Source organism: Lampetra planeri, chromosome 3, assembly GCF_965212315.1.
Source record: "Lampetra planeri chromosome 3, kcLamPlan1.2.h2, whole genome shotgun sequence".
Lineage (NCBI taxonomy): Eukaryota > Metazoa > Chordata > Hyperoartia > Petromyzontiformes > Petromyzontidae > Lampetra > Lampetra planeri.
In genome coordinates this window covers 7,964,623-7,980,132 of record NC_136109.1, presented here as the reverse complement: position 1 = coordinate 7,980,132, position 15,510 = coordinate 7,964,623, and the positions used below count along the sequence as shown (strand labels likewise).

Sequence of the window (15,510 nt, the reverse complement as noted above, 5' to 3'; positions counted from 1 at the left end):
TTGGCTAGCCATCGAACAAAGATGGTCACTGCATCACATGCTTTGAGGTGCGCTTCCGTGGCCACCTGGAACGTTCTTCCTTCCGATATTAGGAAGCCACTGAAGCTATGCACTGTTGAAAACGAATTTCTTTGGAACTTCCTTTTTGTGTTTAGTTTGTTGTCCTTTTCCCGCACCTCCGATTATCACGATTGGCTATGTACGGTGCGAAATAAGTTCAACATTCATACATACATACATGCAAATCACATGTGCGATGAATTACGAATGATACGAAATGTAGCGTAACTTGTACACAAGTCATGCACACATTTAATATGTTGATTATACACGAACATAATTATACGAAACAAGACGGGCAACACAAACAAGGCCGACTACAAAAATGTGACAAATTATGTGGAGCGGATGACTCAAAAGATACAACCGAGGCAACAAATGAGATTGACAATATAGAAACGGACAATATAACGAGACAAGGCGAAAAATACGAGATAAAAAGAAAAATATATACTGTACAGGCAATACGAACGAAATGGCACACATGACAAAGACAAAAATCTCTGAAAATTAAAAACACATTAAATTGCTTTTCAATGTGAAGCATTTAACGTACAAGTTAGTCGGTGATGGTGCTGTGTTGGCAGGGGATGCACAACCACAATTTATATCTTTTTAAATACAATCATAAAATATATAATCGGCGACGTTTCAGGCAATTACCGTACCTTTCTTCATGGCACATTCAAGTAACTTTCCATTCGCCTATCCAGGTAAAAAATATAAAGTATCTTAAGCCATTGGCAAGCTGGCTGTCTGGCCTTAATGTTACCCATCAGCATTTGTTTAATCAATAAAACTCTCAACCAATTTCTTGCTTGTGGGTTTCATTAGCTGAGTAAAGCTTGTGAAACTATTCACTATTTTAACAAAATATTTTATATTTTACCAGGGGAGGCCCACTGGCCTATATAGCTCTTTTTCATAAGTGACTTGGCCACAAATGATAGCTCAACGAAGTGGCTTATCATATGGACATTTATAGCAACCAAATGCTCTAACGCACGTTGATTCTAAATATGGAGGGGAAAAATCGGAGGACCCGGAGAATAGTCCACCTGAACACGGGGAGAAAGAGAGATATGCAAACTCCAAATATACAGGCGTTCGGGTCGGGATCGAATCCATGACCTCCTGTATACCAGGCGAGGTAGTTAACATCACACCACCGTGATTATGATAAGAGAAACACGCAAACTCGAAATATACAACAGGTGCCAGGGTCAGGATCAAACCCACTATGGCGCCGGAAAACTGCTGGATTGCGAGGCATTATTGTAAAGAATACCCCACCTTCACGATAGGATCTCCTGTTCAATGCAAACAGCAAGACTGTATAAGTAAAGCAAACTCGTGAAGCACTGCTGTTGTAGAGCATTACACGTATGCCTCAAACCCAGGAACTGAGACAAAGGTTACTGGCTCTGTGGCCCAACCAGACCACGCTAAGATCTAAATGCCCCCCCTCTAAGAAAAACCTGCCGTGTAAAAAAAGTTGTATTGTTCCGGTAATATCATCTTCTATGACTGGTATTTAGAGAGGGAAGTGAATGCGTCTTGTCACCAGGGGTGGGGGGCTGGGTGTTCCGCGGAAATACTGCTCTAGAGGACAACAATCACCTGAAAATGATTATGGCTGATGGCATATCGTTCGTTAGCACCAGGATATAGGCGGCATATTATTCCCTGAGTAGGGCTCTTACCCTACTCGATAGAAAGGGAAGAGTCGGGCACTGATCGGTGGTGTGCTGACGAAAAATAGTGCCTGCTGTTGGTTAAACGTGTCGATCAGTCTCATTAGTGTTGGAGAGAGGGCAATCCGATGGAACTGTGATAAAAAAAACCTGCCCAACGATGCTCACCGGCTCCCTCGTGATCGCTCCGCATGCATCAAATATTAGGAAACCACTGATCCTCGCAGCGGCTTTTGGCAAGCCATCGAACAAAGATGGGCACTGCATCACATGTTTTGAGGTGCGCTTCCGTGGCCACCTGGAACGTTCTTCCTTCCGATATTAGGAAGCCACTGAAGCTATGCACTGTTGAAAACGAATTTCTTTGGAACTTCCTTTTTGTGTTTAGTTTGTTGTCCTTTTCCCGCACCTCCGATTATCACGATTGGCTATGTACGGTGCGAAATAAGTTCAACATTCATACATACATACATGCAAATCACATGTGCGATGAATTACGAATGATACGAAATGTAGCGTAACTTGTACACAAGTCATGCACACATTTAATATGTTGATTATACACGAACATAATTATACGAAACAAGACGGGCAACACAAACAAGGCCGACTACAAAAATGTGACAAATTATGTGGAGCGGATGACTCAAAAGATACAACCGAGGCAACAAATGAGATTGACAATATAGAAACGGACAATATAACGAGACAAGGCGAAAAATACGAGATAAAAAGAAAAATATATACTGTACAGGCAATACGAACAAAATGGCACACATGACAAAGACAAAAATCTCTGAAAATTAAAAACACATTACATTTCTTTTCAATGTGAAGCATTTAACGTACAAGTTAGTCGGTGATGGTGCTGTGTTGGCAGGGGATGCACAACCACAATTTATATCTTTTTAAATACAATCATAAAATATATAATCGGCGACGTTTCAGGCAATTACCGTACCTTTCTTCATGGCACATTCAAGTAACTTTCCATTCGCCTATCCAGGTAAAAAATATAAAGTATCTTAAGCCATTGGCAAGCTGGCTGTCTGGCCTTAATGTTACCCATCAGCATTTGTTTAATCAATAAAACTCTCAACCAATTTCTTGCTTGTGGGTTTCATTAGCTGAGTAAAGCTTGTGAAACTATTCACTATTTTAACAAAATATTTTATATTTTACCAGGGGAGGCCCACTGGCCTATATAGCTCTTTTTCATAAGTGACTTGGCCACAAATGATAGCTCAACGAAGTGGCTTATCATATGGACATTTATAGCAACCAAATGCTCTAACGCACGTTGATTCTAAATATGGAGGGGAAAAATCGGAGGACCCGGAGAATAGTCCACCTGAACACGGGGAGAAAGAGAGATATGCAAACTCCAAATATACAGGCGTTCGGGTCGGGATCGAATCCATGACCTCCTGTATACCAGGCGAGGTAGTTAACATCACACCACCGTGATTATGATAAGAGAAACACGCAAACTCGAAATATACAACAGGTGCCAGGGTCAGGATCAAACCCACTATGGCGCCGGAAAACTGCTGGATTGCGAGGCATTATTGTAAAGAATACCCCACCTTCACGATAGGATCTCCTGTTCAATGCAAACAGCAAGACTGTATAAGTAAAGCAAACTCGTGAAGCACTGCTGTTGTAGAGCATTACACGTATGCCTCAAACCCAGGAACTGAGACAAAGGTTACTGGCTCTGTGGCCCAACCAGACCATTTTGAACCACCGTAAACTCCTCACACTGCTTACCTCAGGACAGTTGCCGAGGGTCTGTTCCGGCGTCACGTACACGTTTGTGATGATGGCAAAACTGCTGGAGCCCTGCGGTGGGAGAGAGTGGGAGAGCGGGGCACAAAGGCAGCGTGTGTATGTGTATTATAATAACAACACACATAGTGCACTAGCTTGATACGCGGTGGTTTGGCTGCTGCAGTTCTTTATTATTAAAATTTCCCTTCCTTTATTACTGCTAATCCCACACTAGCATAATATGACTTTGAGATCCCCCCACCGCCTACACATTCCACAAGGAGTGACTAACCCCATATCTGCATGTGTCATCAACATGCTTAATTCCTCTGTTGATATGTAAACTCCTTTGTCAAGGCGCTCTTCTCCTCCCACCCAGCTTAAAATACTCTGATGTTGTAGGAGTGTTGTTATAACAATTCTATATTTATTTAAAGTTGCGCGTTTTGATGTGACGTCACATTTCTCACCCCCCCCCCCCTCGTCACACATCGTCACAAATGTCTGACCCCCCTCCCCCCCAGGTGCGTGACGTCATTTATGGACGGCCCCTTACTTAAGGGTATGTATGAGGTTACCCAGGTAGTGTGATGTTACCCAGGGAGTGTAGGGTTATCTAAGGGGTGTGGGGTTATCCAGGGGGTGTTAGGTTACCCAAGGGTATGTATGAGGTTACCCAGGGAGTGTGGGGTTATCTAAGGGGTATGAGGTTACCCAAGCGTATGTATGAGGTTACCCAGGGAGTGTGGGGTTATCTAAGGCAAGGCCGTAATATTCAAATATGCTCAAAATGCCCTCCCCCCCCCCAATATATTGCTATAAATAAATTGCTATGCTATGTAAATAAAAACAACAATTTGCTAAACATTGGCCACAATATCTGGACTTGTCTTCATAAAACAATGCATAGATTTCTGTTTATTTGATTGCGGTTATGGTTGTACTTTATTATTTCCTAACCTCATTACATACAATGAAACAAGAAATGGTAAAAAAAAAAGTCTATCCCACGTGTTAGTGAATTTTTGTATATTTAGGCAGGAAATGGCAGGAAATTGGTTTTCAAATTTAGATATTTTTTCTGGGTTGGGACCCCCAGACACCCTGAAATATTTGCCCCCCCCCCAATGTTGACTCCATGGCTACGGCCTTGATCTAAGGGTGTGGCGTTATCCAGGGGGTTGTGAGGTTACCCAAGAGTATGTATGAGGTTACCCAGGGTAGTGTACCTGAGCGGGAGAGACGTACTCTGCCACATCCCACACGCGCCGCGTCTCCGTGCCCACGGCCCCGACCGCCGCCACCCCTTTCACCTTCGTGATGATGGAGACCTCGCTCACGATGTCAGTCGCCTGGTATGCCTTCTGGTACACGAACACGTACCTGCACAAGCGATGCACAGCATTGTATCGACACGTCTCGATTGTTGCAACTCAGTACTCGACGGGGACGTCTGGCAAAGAAAAAACATTACCAAGCTTCAGTTTAATCATTGTTTTTTTACCCTTCTATCTGGCAACAAAACTGACACCTTTTTTTTTACAAGGATATGTTTGCATAGACCACAATACCTGCAGCCATAACGCAAACAAAAAACATAACTCTGATAATATATGCAATGTGCTTGAAGTTGATTGGTCCACACCCGAGACAGCTTTCCTTAAAGCCTAGTCTCACATGGGTTGGACCTGATGATGCATTATGGCTGCAGGTATTGTGGTCTATGCAAACATGACTCCTTGTAAAAAAGGTGTCAGTTTTGTTGCCAGATAGAAGGGGTAAAAAAACAATTATCATATTTTTTACTGGCAAATGAGGTTCCAATGGTGAAGCTTCAGTTTAGTTTCATTTTTCAGTTTCATTTATCTGGTTTAGCCCTGTGAGCCATTCGGCTCTTGTATCGGGTGCAACCGCAACAAACAAAAAACATGAGCAAGAAAACATCTTAAAGTGACTATGCGCAAACAGAAAAATCTAGGAAAAAAACTGCAAAATCTTTCAGAAAAATACTCTGGCACGGGTCGTGATGGGTCCTGCAAGATATCCCCCTACTTTGCTGAGTCCAATGCTCGCCGAACTGCATTGAATTAATTAATTACGAGGCCGCATGAATTATACACAAAGTCCGAGCCACAAATCAACCACAACACCTTTGCTGATCTCGTCAAGGAGCATAAACCACCATCACGCAAACTATGGTCATCCTCACGGCAGCGGCTTTTGGCTTAGCCATCGAACAAAGACGGTCAACCAGAGGTCGCAAACGGGTTTTGATTCCTTACCCGTACCCGTACCCGGCCGCACCAGGGTCGCAAACGGGTACCCGTACCCGTACCCTACCCGATACCCGGCCACCCGTACCTGGCCGGGTATCGGGTAGGGTACGGGTATCGGGTACCTGATTGCGACTTCTGGGATGAAGCCATGTTGAAGGCGCGGGTGGGTTGATTCTAGGAACTTGAATTGTGAGAAGAGACAAGACGTTGGGAAATGAGTGACAAACAGTGACTCACCAGTGACTCACGGCCTACCCGTACCCGGCCGCACCAGGGTCGCAAACGGGTACCCGTACCCGGCCGGGTACGGGTAGCCGGGTATCAGGTAGGGTACGGGTATCGGGTACCCGGTTGCGACCTCTGCGGCCAACTGCATTGTACGCTTTCAGATGCGCTGCTTCTGCGGACGTCTGGAACACTCTTCCTTCCGATATTAGGAAGCCGCTAGAGTTATGCGCTTTTAATTTCGAGGTTGAAAACTTAATTTCTTTAGAAATTATTTTTGTGTTAAGTTTCTTGTCCTTCCCCTGCACGTCCGATTAGCACGGTTGGCTACGTATGGTGCGAAAGAAGTTCAACATACATACATATACCATACAGCAGCATCCTTCAGGAGCCTCCATTATATTAAAGATGGATTGACCACCACTTATCGTTGCAGCGCCGCACTGCTTTACGAATCTCTGAGCGAAGGCTGTGGTGAACCTCCTCATTCTCGGACGTGGGATGTTGGTACACGGTGGGAGTGGGCCTCCTACTTTCACCCACTTTTTGGCACATTTTCCCTCAGTCCCTCTTTCCCCAGTAGAGCTCCCCCTTCCTTCACCTTAGCCAGTGGCTTGGTCATTCTTGTAATTTTAGGTACAAACAGGTACCGGCACACAAACACCCACAAAGCAGTACGCACAGAAACACATTCCTACACGTAAACGCCAGGCTACACACACAATACACAAACACGTATTATACTGGTAGGAACCTCCTGGTTACACCAGCCCACAGGGGATTATTGTGTCCGTCGTGCAGGGAGGGGCTGGGTGGGGAGGGAGGGGCTGGGTGGGTGGGGAGGGTGAAGAGGGGCTGGGTGGGGAGGGTGGGGCTGGGTGGGTGGGGAGGGTCTGGGTGGGGAGGGTGGGGAGGGACTGGGTGGGGCTGGGTGGGGGGTGGAAGGGGTGGGGCTGGGTGGGTAGGGGCTGGTCACCCCGTGGTGCCCTTATAAAACTCAACGTTTAACCTACTCACGCCGGCTTGTGCCCGCCCTCACAGTCGGCCATATTTGCGGAATACACCACGCCGCCGTTGACCCTGGCCATTGACCGAGCAACCCAACGTTCCTACCAGCTCCCTCCGCAGGAATGTGTTTACATACAGCGTACACCGATACACTCTTGTAGAAAACGTGTGCATGACATTAACAGGCGCTGGCGTTTAGAAGTACATGCTTAGACAGTGGAGTGTAGAGAGATATGTTTAACGAAAGGTAGTATGCTGTTGTTGTTCTCAAAGTTGTTTAACAAAGACGTAAATTGAACAACTACTCATTGACAATTATTTACACATAACGAGACTATCCTGAGTGGCATCACCTTAAAACGCTACTTAATTAGTAACGTGCCGAGGAAGAAAGGAAAACAGACAACACTACGCAGAATTACAACATGCTGTATAGCGCGTTATAGACTGGAAACAACTGCTGTTAGCTAGTTCCAATTAAAGTCTACCCCAGCACACAAGATCGTGGTGGGACCAGCACCACGCCCAGCCGCTTTTAGTCTCCCAAGTGCTCAAATTAATACACCACACAAAATTGAATTGACTTATAGGGGGCACACGATTGGGTCAGAAGCCATTTGCCACTGATGTTAGCTGGACTAGGGGTTAAACTAGTGCGCTAACCACTCGGGCACCACTCCCTACTACAGTAAAATTACAGAGAAGCATACAATACGATAACAGTAGCAGCAACCTCTTTGGTTCTTTCGGTAAAGTCACGTAGGTGAAAAATAAAAAAATAAAAGTACATTTGTGATTTAATTAACTTTTTTTTCCAGTAAATTTGTAATTTCATTTACTTCTATTTATTAAATCCTTTATATTAAGTTCGCTTGCTTGCTTGCGTGCTTGCGTGCTTGCTTGCTTGCTTACGACCGTGCAAATCTTTCGGTCGTTTTTTTAACCCACTTTCCGTGATCGAGCTGACATTTTCCACACAGACTCGTTGTGCGTGACAATTTATTTTCGTGAAAAATTTTTTCCAACATTTTACACTGTTTAGGGAAAAAAATGTAAATATTGAATTACCAATTGCTTAATGCTGGCAGACAATCATCTGACCCATAGGTGGCAGCCATCTCAAGCCAGAGGACGAGAGGACTCTAGCCGCCACGCATATAAAGGATTCAGAGTGAAAAACTTTGTTTTTACGGGTTAATTTTTATTTTATTTTATTCTATTTTTTATTTTTCACCTACGTGACTTTACCGACAGAACCAAAGAGTATGGATCCTTGCAGTCACGAAAACTTCAAATCTAGAATGAACAGTAGCAGCAGCAGCCTATATTCACACAAAGTGGTGGTGACATGGCCCCCGTGGTTGTTGTGCCAGGCTAGGTACATTTTGAGGCTACATGGAGACAATAACGGATTGCTCAGTGGCAGGAGGTCACAGGACAAACCCAAATGTCATTGGCTTCTAGACCGCAGTGGCTGGCATATAAACCACCCCACCTGCACAATGACGCTACCTCATTATGCTTCATCTGCCTGGCATTCAGCTCAATATTGTGTCACCCACCGTCTGCTGTTCAATGCGATGGCTGCCCAGTCGAGCCTTTCATGAGCCATTTGCACAGAGGGAAATATTGACAGCACTAGCACCACTCATTGGCAAATTCACTCAGGCCCTCCCGGGCCACATCGCTCATCGCCTGCCAAGTTTGTGTGGCGTGTTCATTTAGCTATTGCATCCAGCCAAACAGCAGCTGCTTGGGATTTGTGATGGCTGTGCATGCGGGCTGCACAATCCAGCCAAAGCATTCTTGCCTGATAATGCTCAAATCTGTGAAAATCTTTGAAAAACAGTGAAACTGCTCTTGCCCATACCCCTGTTGAGTATTAAGTATTGTGTGTTGCTGTTGTGTAGGCACCTGCGATTATCACGGTGGGCTACGTATGGCGCGAAAGAAGTTCAGCATACATGCGTGTATTACGTGTATTATTGTAGTGGTTAGTGGTTGTACACTCACCCTATGAAATAAGCCAGGATGAGCGTCTGTCCGATGCGATATGCGACGCCGAGGCCTCTGCTCTTCACCACCACGCTCTTTGGCGTCTCGTAGTCGAGAAATCCAGAGCAGCAGCTGCCCCCCTCAGACTCCTCGAATCCCCCCATCCTGCACCGGAGTCAGAACCTGGAACTTGGGAGCGAAAACCCGAACTCCCGAAAAAAAAAACTCTCGACACTGGACCCCGAAAGATATCGACGCTGAAATCTGCAGCCAATCCGAATGCGGACCTTGAAATCCGGACGCAACCCAAATCCCACAATGAATAAAAAAATTAATCTTCAAACTAAAAAATGCTAAATTGGAACTCAGAACCTCAATCCAGACTCCGACATAAACCTAACTGCAGAACGCAGAGCGCACAATGATAACCCAAGATCAAGACTCAGAGAATTAATCCTGGCAACCCAACCAAGCACTAAATTTTAGCTTTTAACTGAGAAGCAAAAGAGGACAAAAGGAACCCTGGTAAAAGTATTTTACAGAATTAGAAATAAAAGCCGAAAAAGCTGGATCCCATTCTGCTCTCACAAACCAAACCCAAAAATATCGTATTCTGGACCAAGATCTGAAACTTGGATAATTGTGTAAAGACACTGCCCCAAACCTGGATCTAAACCCTAAAACTGGAAGCCAGACCACCGCCTAGAACCTGGTTGTAACTTTACCCTTGCAACCAAGTGACAGCAGAACTAAAAATTAACAAGACTCCAGATCGTAATCCAGATCACCACCTGGATCCCAGAACGCAGAAGCAAACCCGGTCCTCGGTATAGCGAAGGCACTGAGCCTGATATGGGACGCAGCCACAGCCAATAAACCAGAACTCAAGAAAATCCTTAACAAAACTGAGGCTGGAATTGAGCTCTCATTCGTTTCGGTGTGAGTGGCGCGTTCAATGTGAGTTGTGTGAATGTTAGCAGACGCTGCTTATTAATAAGAGCTCTTCCCTCGTTTATCCCCTCCCCTCCCCTCCCCACCCCTTGCCTCCCAAGTGGGCAGCAGGAGATGGAGGCGCCAGGGATGTGCGGAGAGTGAAGTGGGCAATCCCTGCGGGCAGCAACTCAGACACACACAACTCGTATTACTTCCTCCCACCTGCTGACACGGCATCTACCACACACCGCAAACACACACACACCTCCCACACAACTACCACCGGCTAGCCGCTATTGCTTTCTCCCTCCTGTTCACCTATAAGATAAACACACCTACCACACACACACACACACCTCCCACACAACTACCACCGGCTACCCGCTATTGCTTTCTCCCTCCTGTTCACCTATAAGATAAACACACCTACCACACACACACACACCTCCCACACAACTACCACCGGCTAGCCGCTATTGCTTTCTCCCTCCTGTTCACTTATAAGATAAACACACCTACCACACACACACACACCTCCCACACAACTACCACCGGCTAGCCGCTATTGCTTTCTCCCTCCTGCTCACCTATAAGATAAACACACCTACCACACACACACACACCTCCCACACAACTACCACCGGCTAGCCGCTATTGCTTTCTCCCTCCTGCTGACCTATAAGATAAACACACCTACCACACACACACACACCTCCCACACAACTACCACCGGCTAGCCGCTATTGCTTTCTCCCTCCTGCTGACCTATAAGATAAACACACCTACCACACACACACACACCTCCCACACAACTACCACCGGCTAGCCGCTATTGCTTTCTCCCTCCTGCTCACCTATAAGATAAACACACCTACCACACACACACACACCTCCCACACAACTACCACCGGCTAGCCGCTATTGCTTTCTCCCTCCTGCTGACCTATAAGATAAACACACCTACCACACACACACACACCTCCCACACAACTACCACCGGCTAGCCGCTATTGCTTTCTCCCTCCTGCTGACCTATAAGATAAACACACCTACCACACACACACACACCTCCCACACAACTACCACCGGCTAGCCGCTATTGCTTTCTCCCTCCTGCTGACCTATAAGATAAACACACCTACCACACACACACACACCTCCCACACAACTACCACCGGCTAGCCACTATTGCTTTCTCCCTCCTGCTCACCTATAAGATAAACACACCTACCACACACACACACACCTCCCACACAACTACCACCGGCTACCCGCTATTGCTTTCTCCCTCCTGTTCACCTATAAGATAAACACACCTACCACACACACACACACCTCCCACACAACTACCACCGGCTAGCCGCTATTGCTTTCTCCCTCCTGCTGACCTATAAGATAAACACACCTACCACACACACACACACCTCCCACACAACTACCACCGGCTACCCGCTATTTCTTTCTCCCTCATGTTCACCTATAAGATAAACACATCTACCAAACACCCCTCAGCGCACCTACCACACATACTTCAACACACCCACCACACACACCTACCACACACACCTCAAACACTCCCAACCACAAAAACCTCAACACATTTACCACACACCCCACAGCGCACCAACCACACATATTTCAACACACCTACCACACACACCTACCACACACACCCACCACACACACCCACCACACACACCTACCACACACACCTACCACACACACCTCAAACACTCCCACCACAAAAACCTCAACACATTTACCACACACCCCACAGCGCACCAACCACACATATTTAAACACACCTACCACACACACCTACCACACACACCTACCACACACACCTACCACACACACCCACCACACACACCCACGACACACACCTACCACATACACCCACCACACACACCTACCACACCCACCACACACACCCACCACACACACCCACCACACACACCCACCAGACACACCCACCAGACACACCTACCACACACACACACCACACACACCCACCAGACACACCCACCACACACACCCACCACACACCGCAAACACACATCCACCACACACACCTACCACACACACCCACCACACACACCCACCACACACACACACCACACACACCCACCACACACACCTACCACACACACCCACCACACACACCTACCACACACACCCACCACACACACCCACCCACCACACACACCCACCACACACACCCACCACACACACCTACCACACACACCTACCGCACACACCCACCCACCACACACACACACCACACGCACCCACCACACACATCTACCACACACACCCACCACACACACCCACCACACACACCCACCACACACACCTACCACACACACCCACCACACACACCCACCCACCACACACACCCACCACACACACCTACCACACACACCCACCACACACACCTACCACACACACCCACCACACACACACACCCACCATACACACCCACCACACACCCACCACACACACCCACCACACACCCACCACACACACCTACCACACACACCTACCACACACCGCAAACAGACTGCTCCCAACGGCTTCCTGACGTTGCTTCCTCCCTCATTCTCACCTATGAAATAAACACACTTACCACACACCTCACCACACCTACCACGCACAATTCAAATGTGCCGCTGTCATATAAACGTGGATATTTCTGTCCCAAAGTCAGTCAATAGTGGGAAGTCAATCATCCGACACGGCATTATGTAATATTAAAATGTGGGACCTTTTTTGCCAGTTTCAAAGTATGAAAAAATAAGAATAGTTTTTAACCTTTCCTGGCAATAAAACAGGTGTTAAGATGTTCAAACACCAAATAGAAGCCTTTTTGTAAGGAATCAAGTCCGCATTAACCACACGTACTTGTGGTGAATATGCAAACAGACATGATCTGATAAATAATATGCATTGTCATTTGAAACGGATTGGCCTACACCCAGAGACAGCCTTCTACTGGTAGGAACCACCTGGTTCCACCAGCCCATAGGGGATTATTGTGTCCGTCCGTCCGTCGTGCATCCAAAAATGGGAGGGGTGGGGCTGGGTGGGGAAGGGCTGGGTGGGGAGGGAGGGGCTGGGTGGGGAGGGGATGGGCTGGGTAGGGAGGGGCTGGGTGGGGAGGGTGGGGCTGGATGGGGGGTGGGAGGGGTGGGGCTGGGTGGGGAGGGTGGGGCTGGATGGGGGGTGGGAGGGGTGGGGCTGGGTGGGGAGGGGCTGGTCACCCCGTGGTGCCCTTATAAAACTCAACGTTTAACCTACTCACGACGGCTTGTGCCCGCCCTCATAGTCGGCCATATTTGCGGAATACACCACGCAGCCGTTGACCCTGGCCATTGACCGAGCAACCCAACGTTCCTACCAGCTCCCTCCGCAGGAATGTGTTTAATTGGCTCCCTCGGATGGAGGGGGGCTTATGACACACATTTTAATTACACGACGACCTAACCCAGCAGATACCAACTGTGAATCGTGATATTGATCGTGAAAGTCTACGTACGAAATCAAGGACAATTTCGTTGGTACTAAATTTCGATTTAAAACTTTCGTGACTGCATGGATTCATCTTCTTGGTTCTTTCGGTAAAGTCACGTAGAAGGGAAATAATAATATAATTAAAATAAAACATAATAAAATAAAAATTCTCACGACGTTTCGGCCACAACACAAGCAGCCGTCCTCAGGTGAAGAAACAGAGCTGTAGGAAAGACAGCGTCCGAATGAACACCGCCAAGCTTGGCAGCATATATTTAAGCTGGGTCGGGGGAGGAGAGCGCCTTGACAAAGGAGTTCACATATCAACAGCGGAATTAAGCATATTGATGGAAAATGCAGATATTGGATTAGTCACTCCTTGTGGAATGTGTAGGTGGTGGGGGCGGGATCTCAAAGTCATATTATGCTCGTGTATTATGTAGGATTAGCAGTGATAAAGGGAGGAAGTAGGATTAGCAGTAATAAAGGGAGGGAAATTTGAATCGTAAGGAGCTGCAGCAACCAAACCAGCGCGTATCAAGCTCGTGCGTGATGTAAGCAACAAAAAAGGGAGGAGTTTCTAAAGAACTGCAAAAGCCCTACTACCATATAATACACCTATGTGAAAAAACTAAATATAAACTACATCAATATAATGCATGTGCTCAATATACTCTGCAATAAGCTGAGCTACTAACAGTAAGTCATACATTACACTTCTATGTCGCAAAAAGAATAATAATATGCCTCCAGCTAAACTTTTTTCCTTACATCACACGGATATACCCCGTACTATACACTGCCATAGACAAACACCAACATTGAATTATACACTGCGTAACTATACACTACCCTATACCTTAGACCAGTGGCGGCTCCTGCAAAATCTCTCAGGGGGGGGCAAATGTCTGGATGATTGATAAGGATAAGGTCCTCCCATGCAATGGATAAATTAACAGCTTAAGCATGTAAAGGCAACTTCACTTCTTTCATATTAATGAAAAATAAAGTGACTCTTAACAATACATCTTGTTTTTTTCTATACTCACTATTATTACAATCCACGCAGTGTCTTTTATTAAAGACCCCACTAGGTGGCGACAAATAGTATTGTTGACTGAAACGTGCTTACGTATGATGACGTAAGCACGTTAGTGCGAGCCCTCCCGGAAGCCATAGAGAATGCATTGCAGCGCCCGCCGTTCGAAAAAAAACATCTTTGAATGTAAGTCTATGGGACCACTCGGGGCGATTCTCAGCCGGAGTGAAATCGCCCAAAAAGAGGCGGTACTCCACAGAACGTGACATGACACTGATTGGACTATATCCAGAGGCACAGTAACGCCTAGCGTAACTCTGTGGTTGAATGAGATTGGTGGTGCGTCGCCCAATCGCCCTAATGAAGAAACCACCCCTGCCTTAGACTATACATTGTAATATTACACTATGTGCTTGTGGCCAGACCGCTTCTGAAAAATAAGCTCATTTGCTCAGTGGGCTTTACCTGCTAAGATAGAGTTTAGTTTTATTTGTATATATTTTTTAAGTGATTTGTCATCTCGTGTTTGTTGTATTGTTTGTTGTTGCCACGTTCTGACCTGCTCCGACTGGATATCTGTGAAAGATACTCTTAGGTTGTTTCGGTAAAGTCACGTAGGTAAAAAATTAAAAAAATGGAGATAATAAAATATGATAAATATTGATATAAAATATTAGTAAAATGTTTTTTTTATTTATGTATTTTTCCCTACGTGACTTTACCGAAAAAACCTAAGAATATGAATCCTTGCAGTCACGAAAGCTTCAAATCTAGAATCTGTGAAAGAGGTTTATCGGCCATTGGATTCCTCCAGTATAAATACATATTCTGATTGTGGCGTGATTAACCTTAGGGGCCGTCCATAAATGACGTCAGGCACCTGGGGGGGGGGGGGTCAGACATTTGTGACGATGTATGACGAGGGGGGGGGGGGTAAGAAATGTGACGTCACATCAAAACGCACAACTTTGAATAAATATTGAATTGTTATAACAACACT

At 46.2% G+C, this 15,510-nt stretch overlaps 1 protein-coding gene across 1 annotated transcript in view; it reads right to left on the bottom strand.

Moving 5' to 3' along the window:
- The window catches only part of LOC144737563 (P2X purinoceptor 3-like), a 43,294-nt gene extending 34,102 nt beyond the window's left edge, over positions 1–9,192 (bottom strand). Inside the window, exons 1-3 of the mRNA XM_078620322.1 lie at positions 9,047–9,192; positions 4,754–4,907; positions 3,525–3,596 (exon numbers count right to left, since the gene is read on the bottom strand). Of these exons, the coding sequence (XP_078476448.1) occupies positions 3,525–3,596; positions 4,754–4,907; positions 9,047–9,192 (372 nt within the window). The remainder of the gene's footprint in view (positions 1–3,524; positions 3,597–4,753; positions 4,908–9,046) is intronic.
- Positions 9,193–15,510: the final 6,318 nt, after the last annotated feature.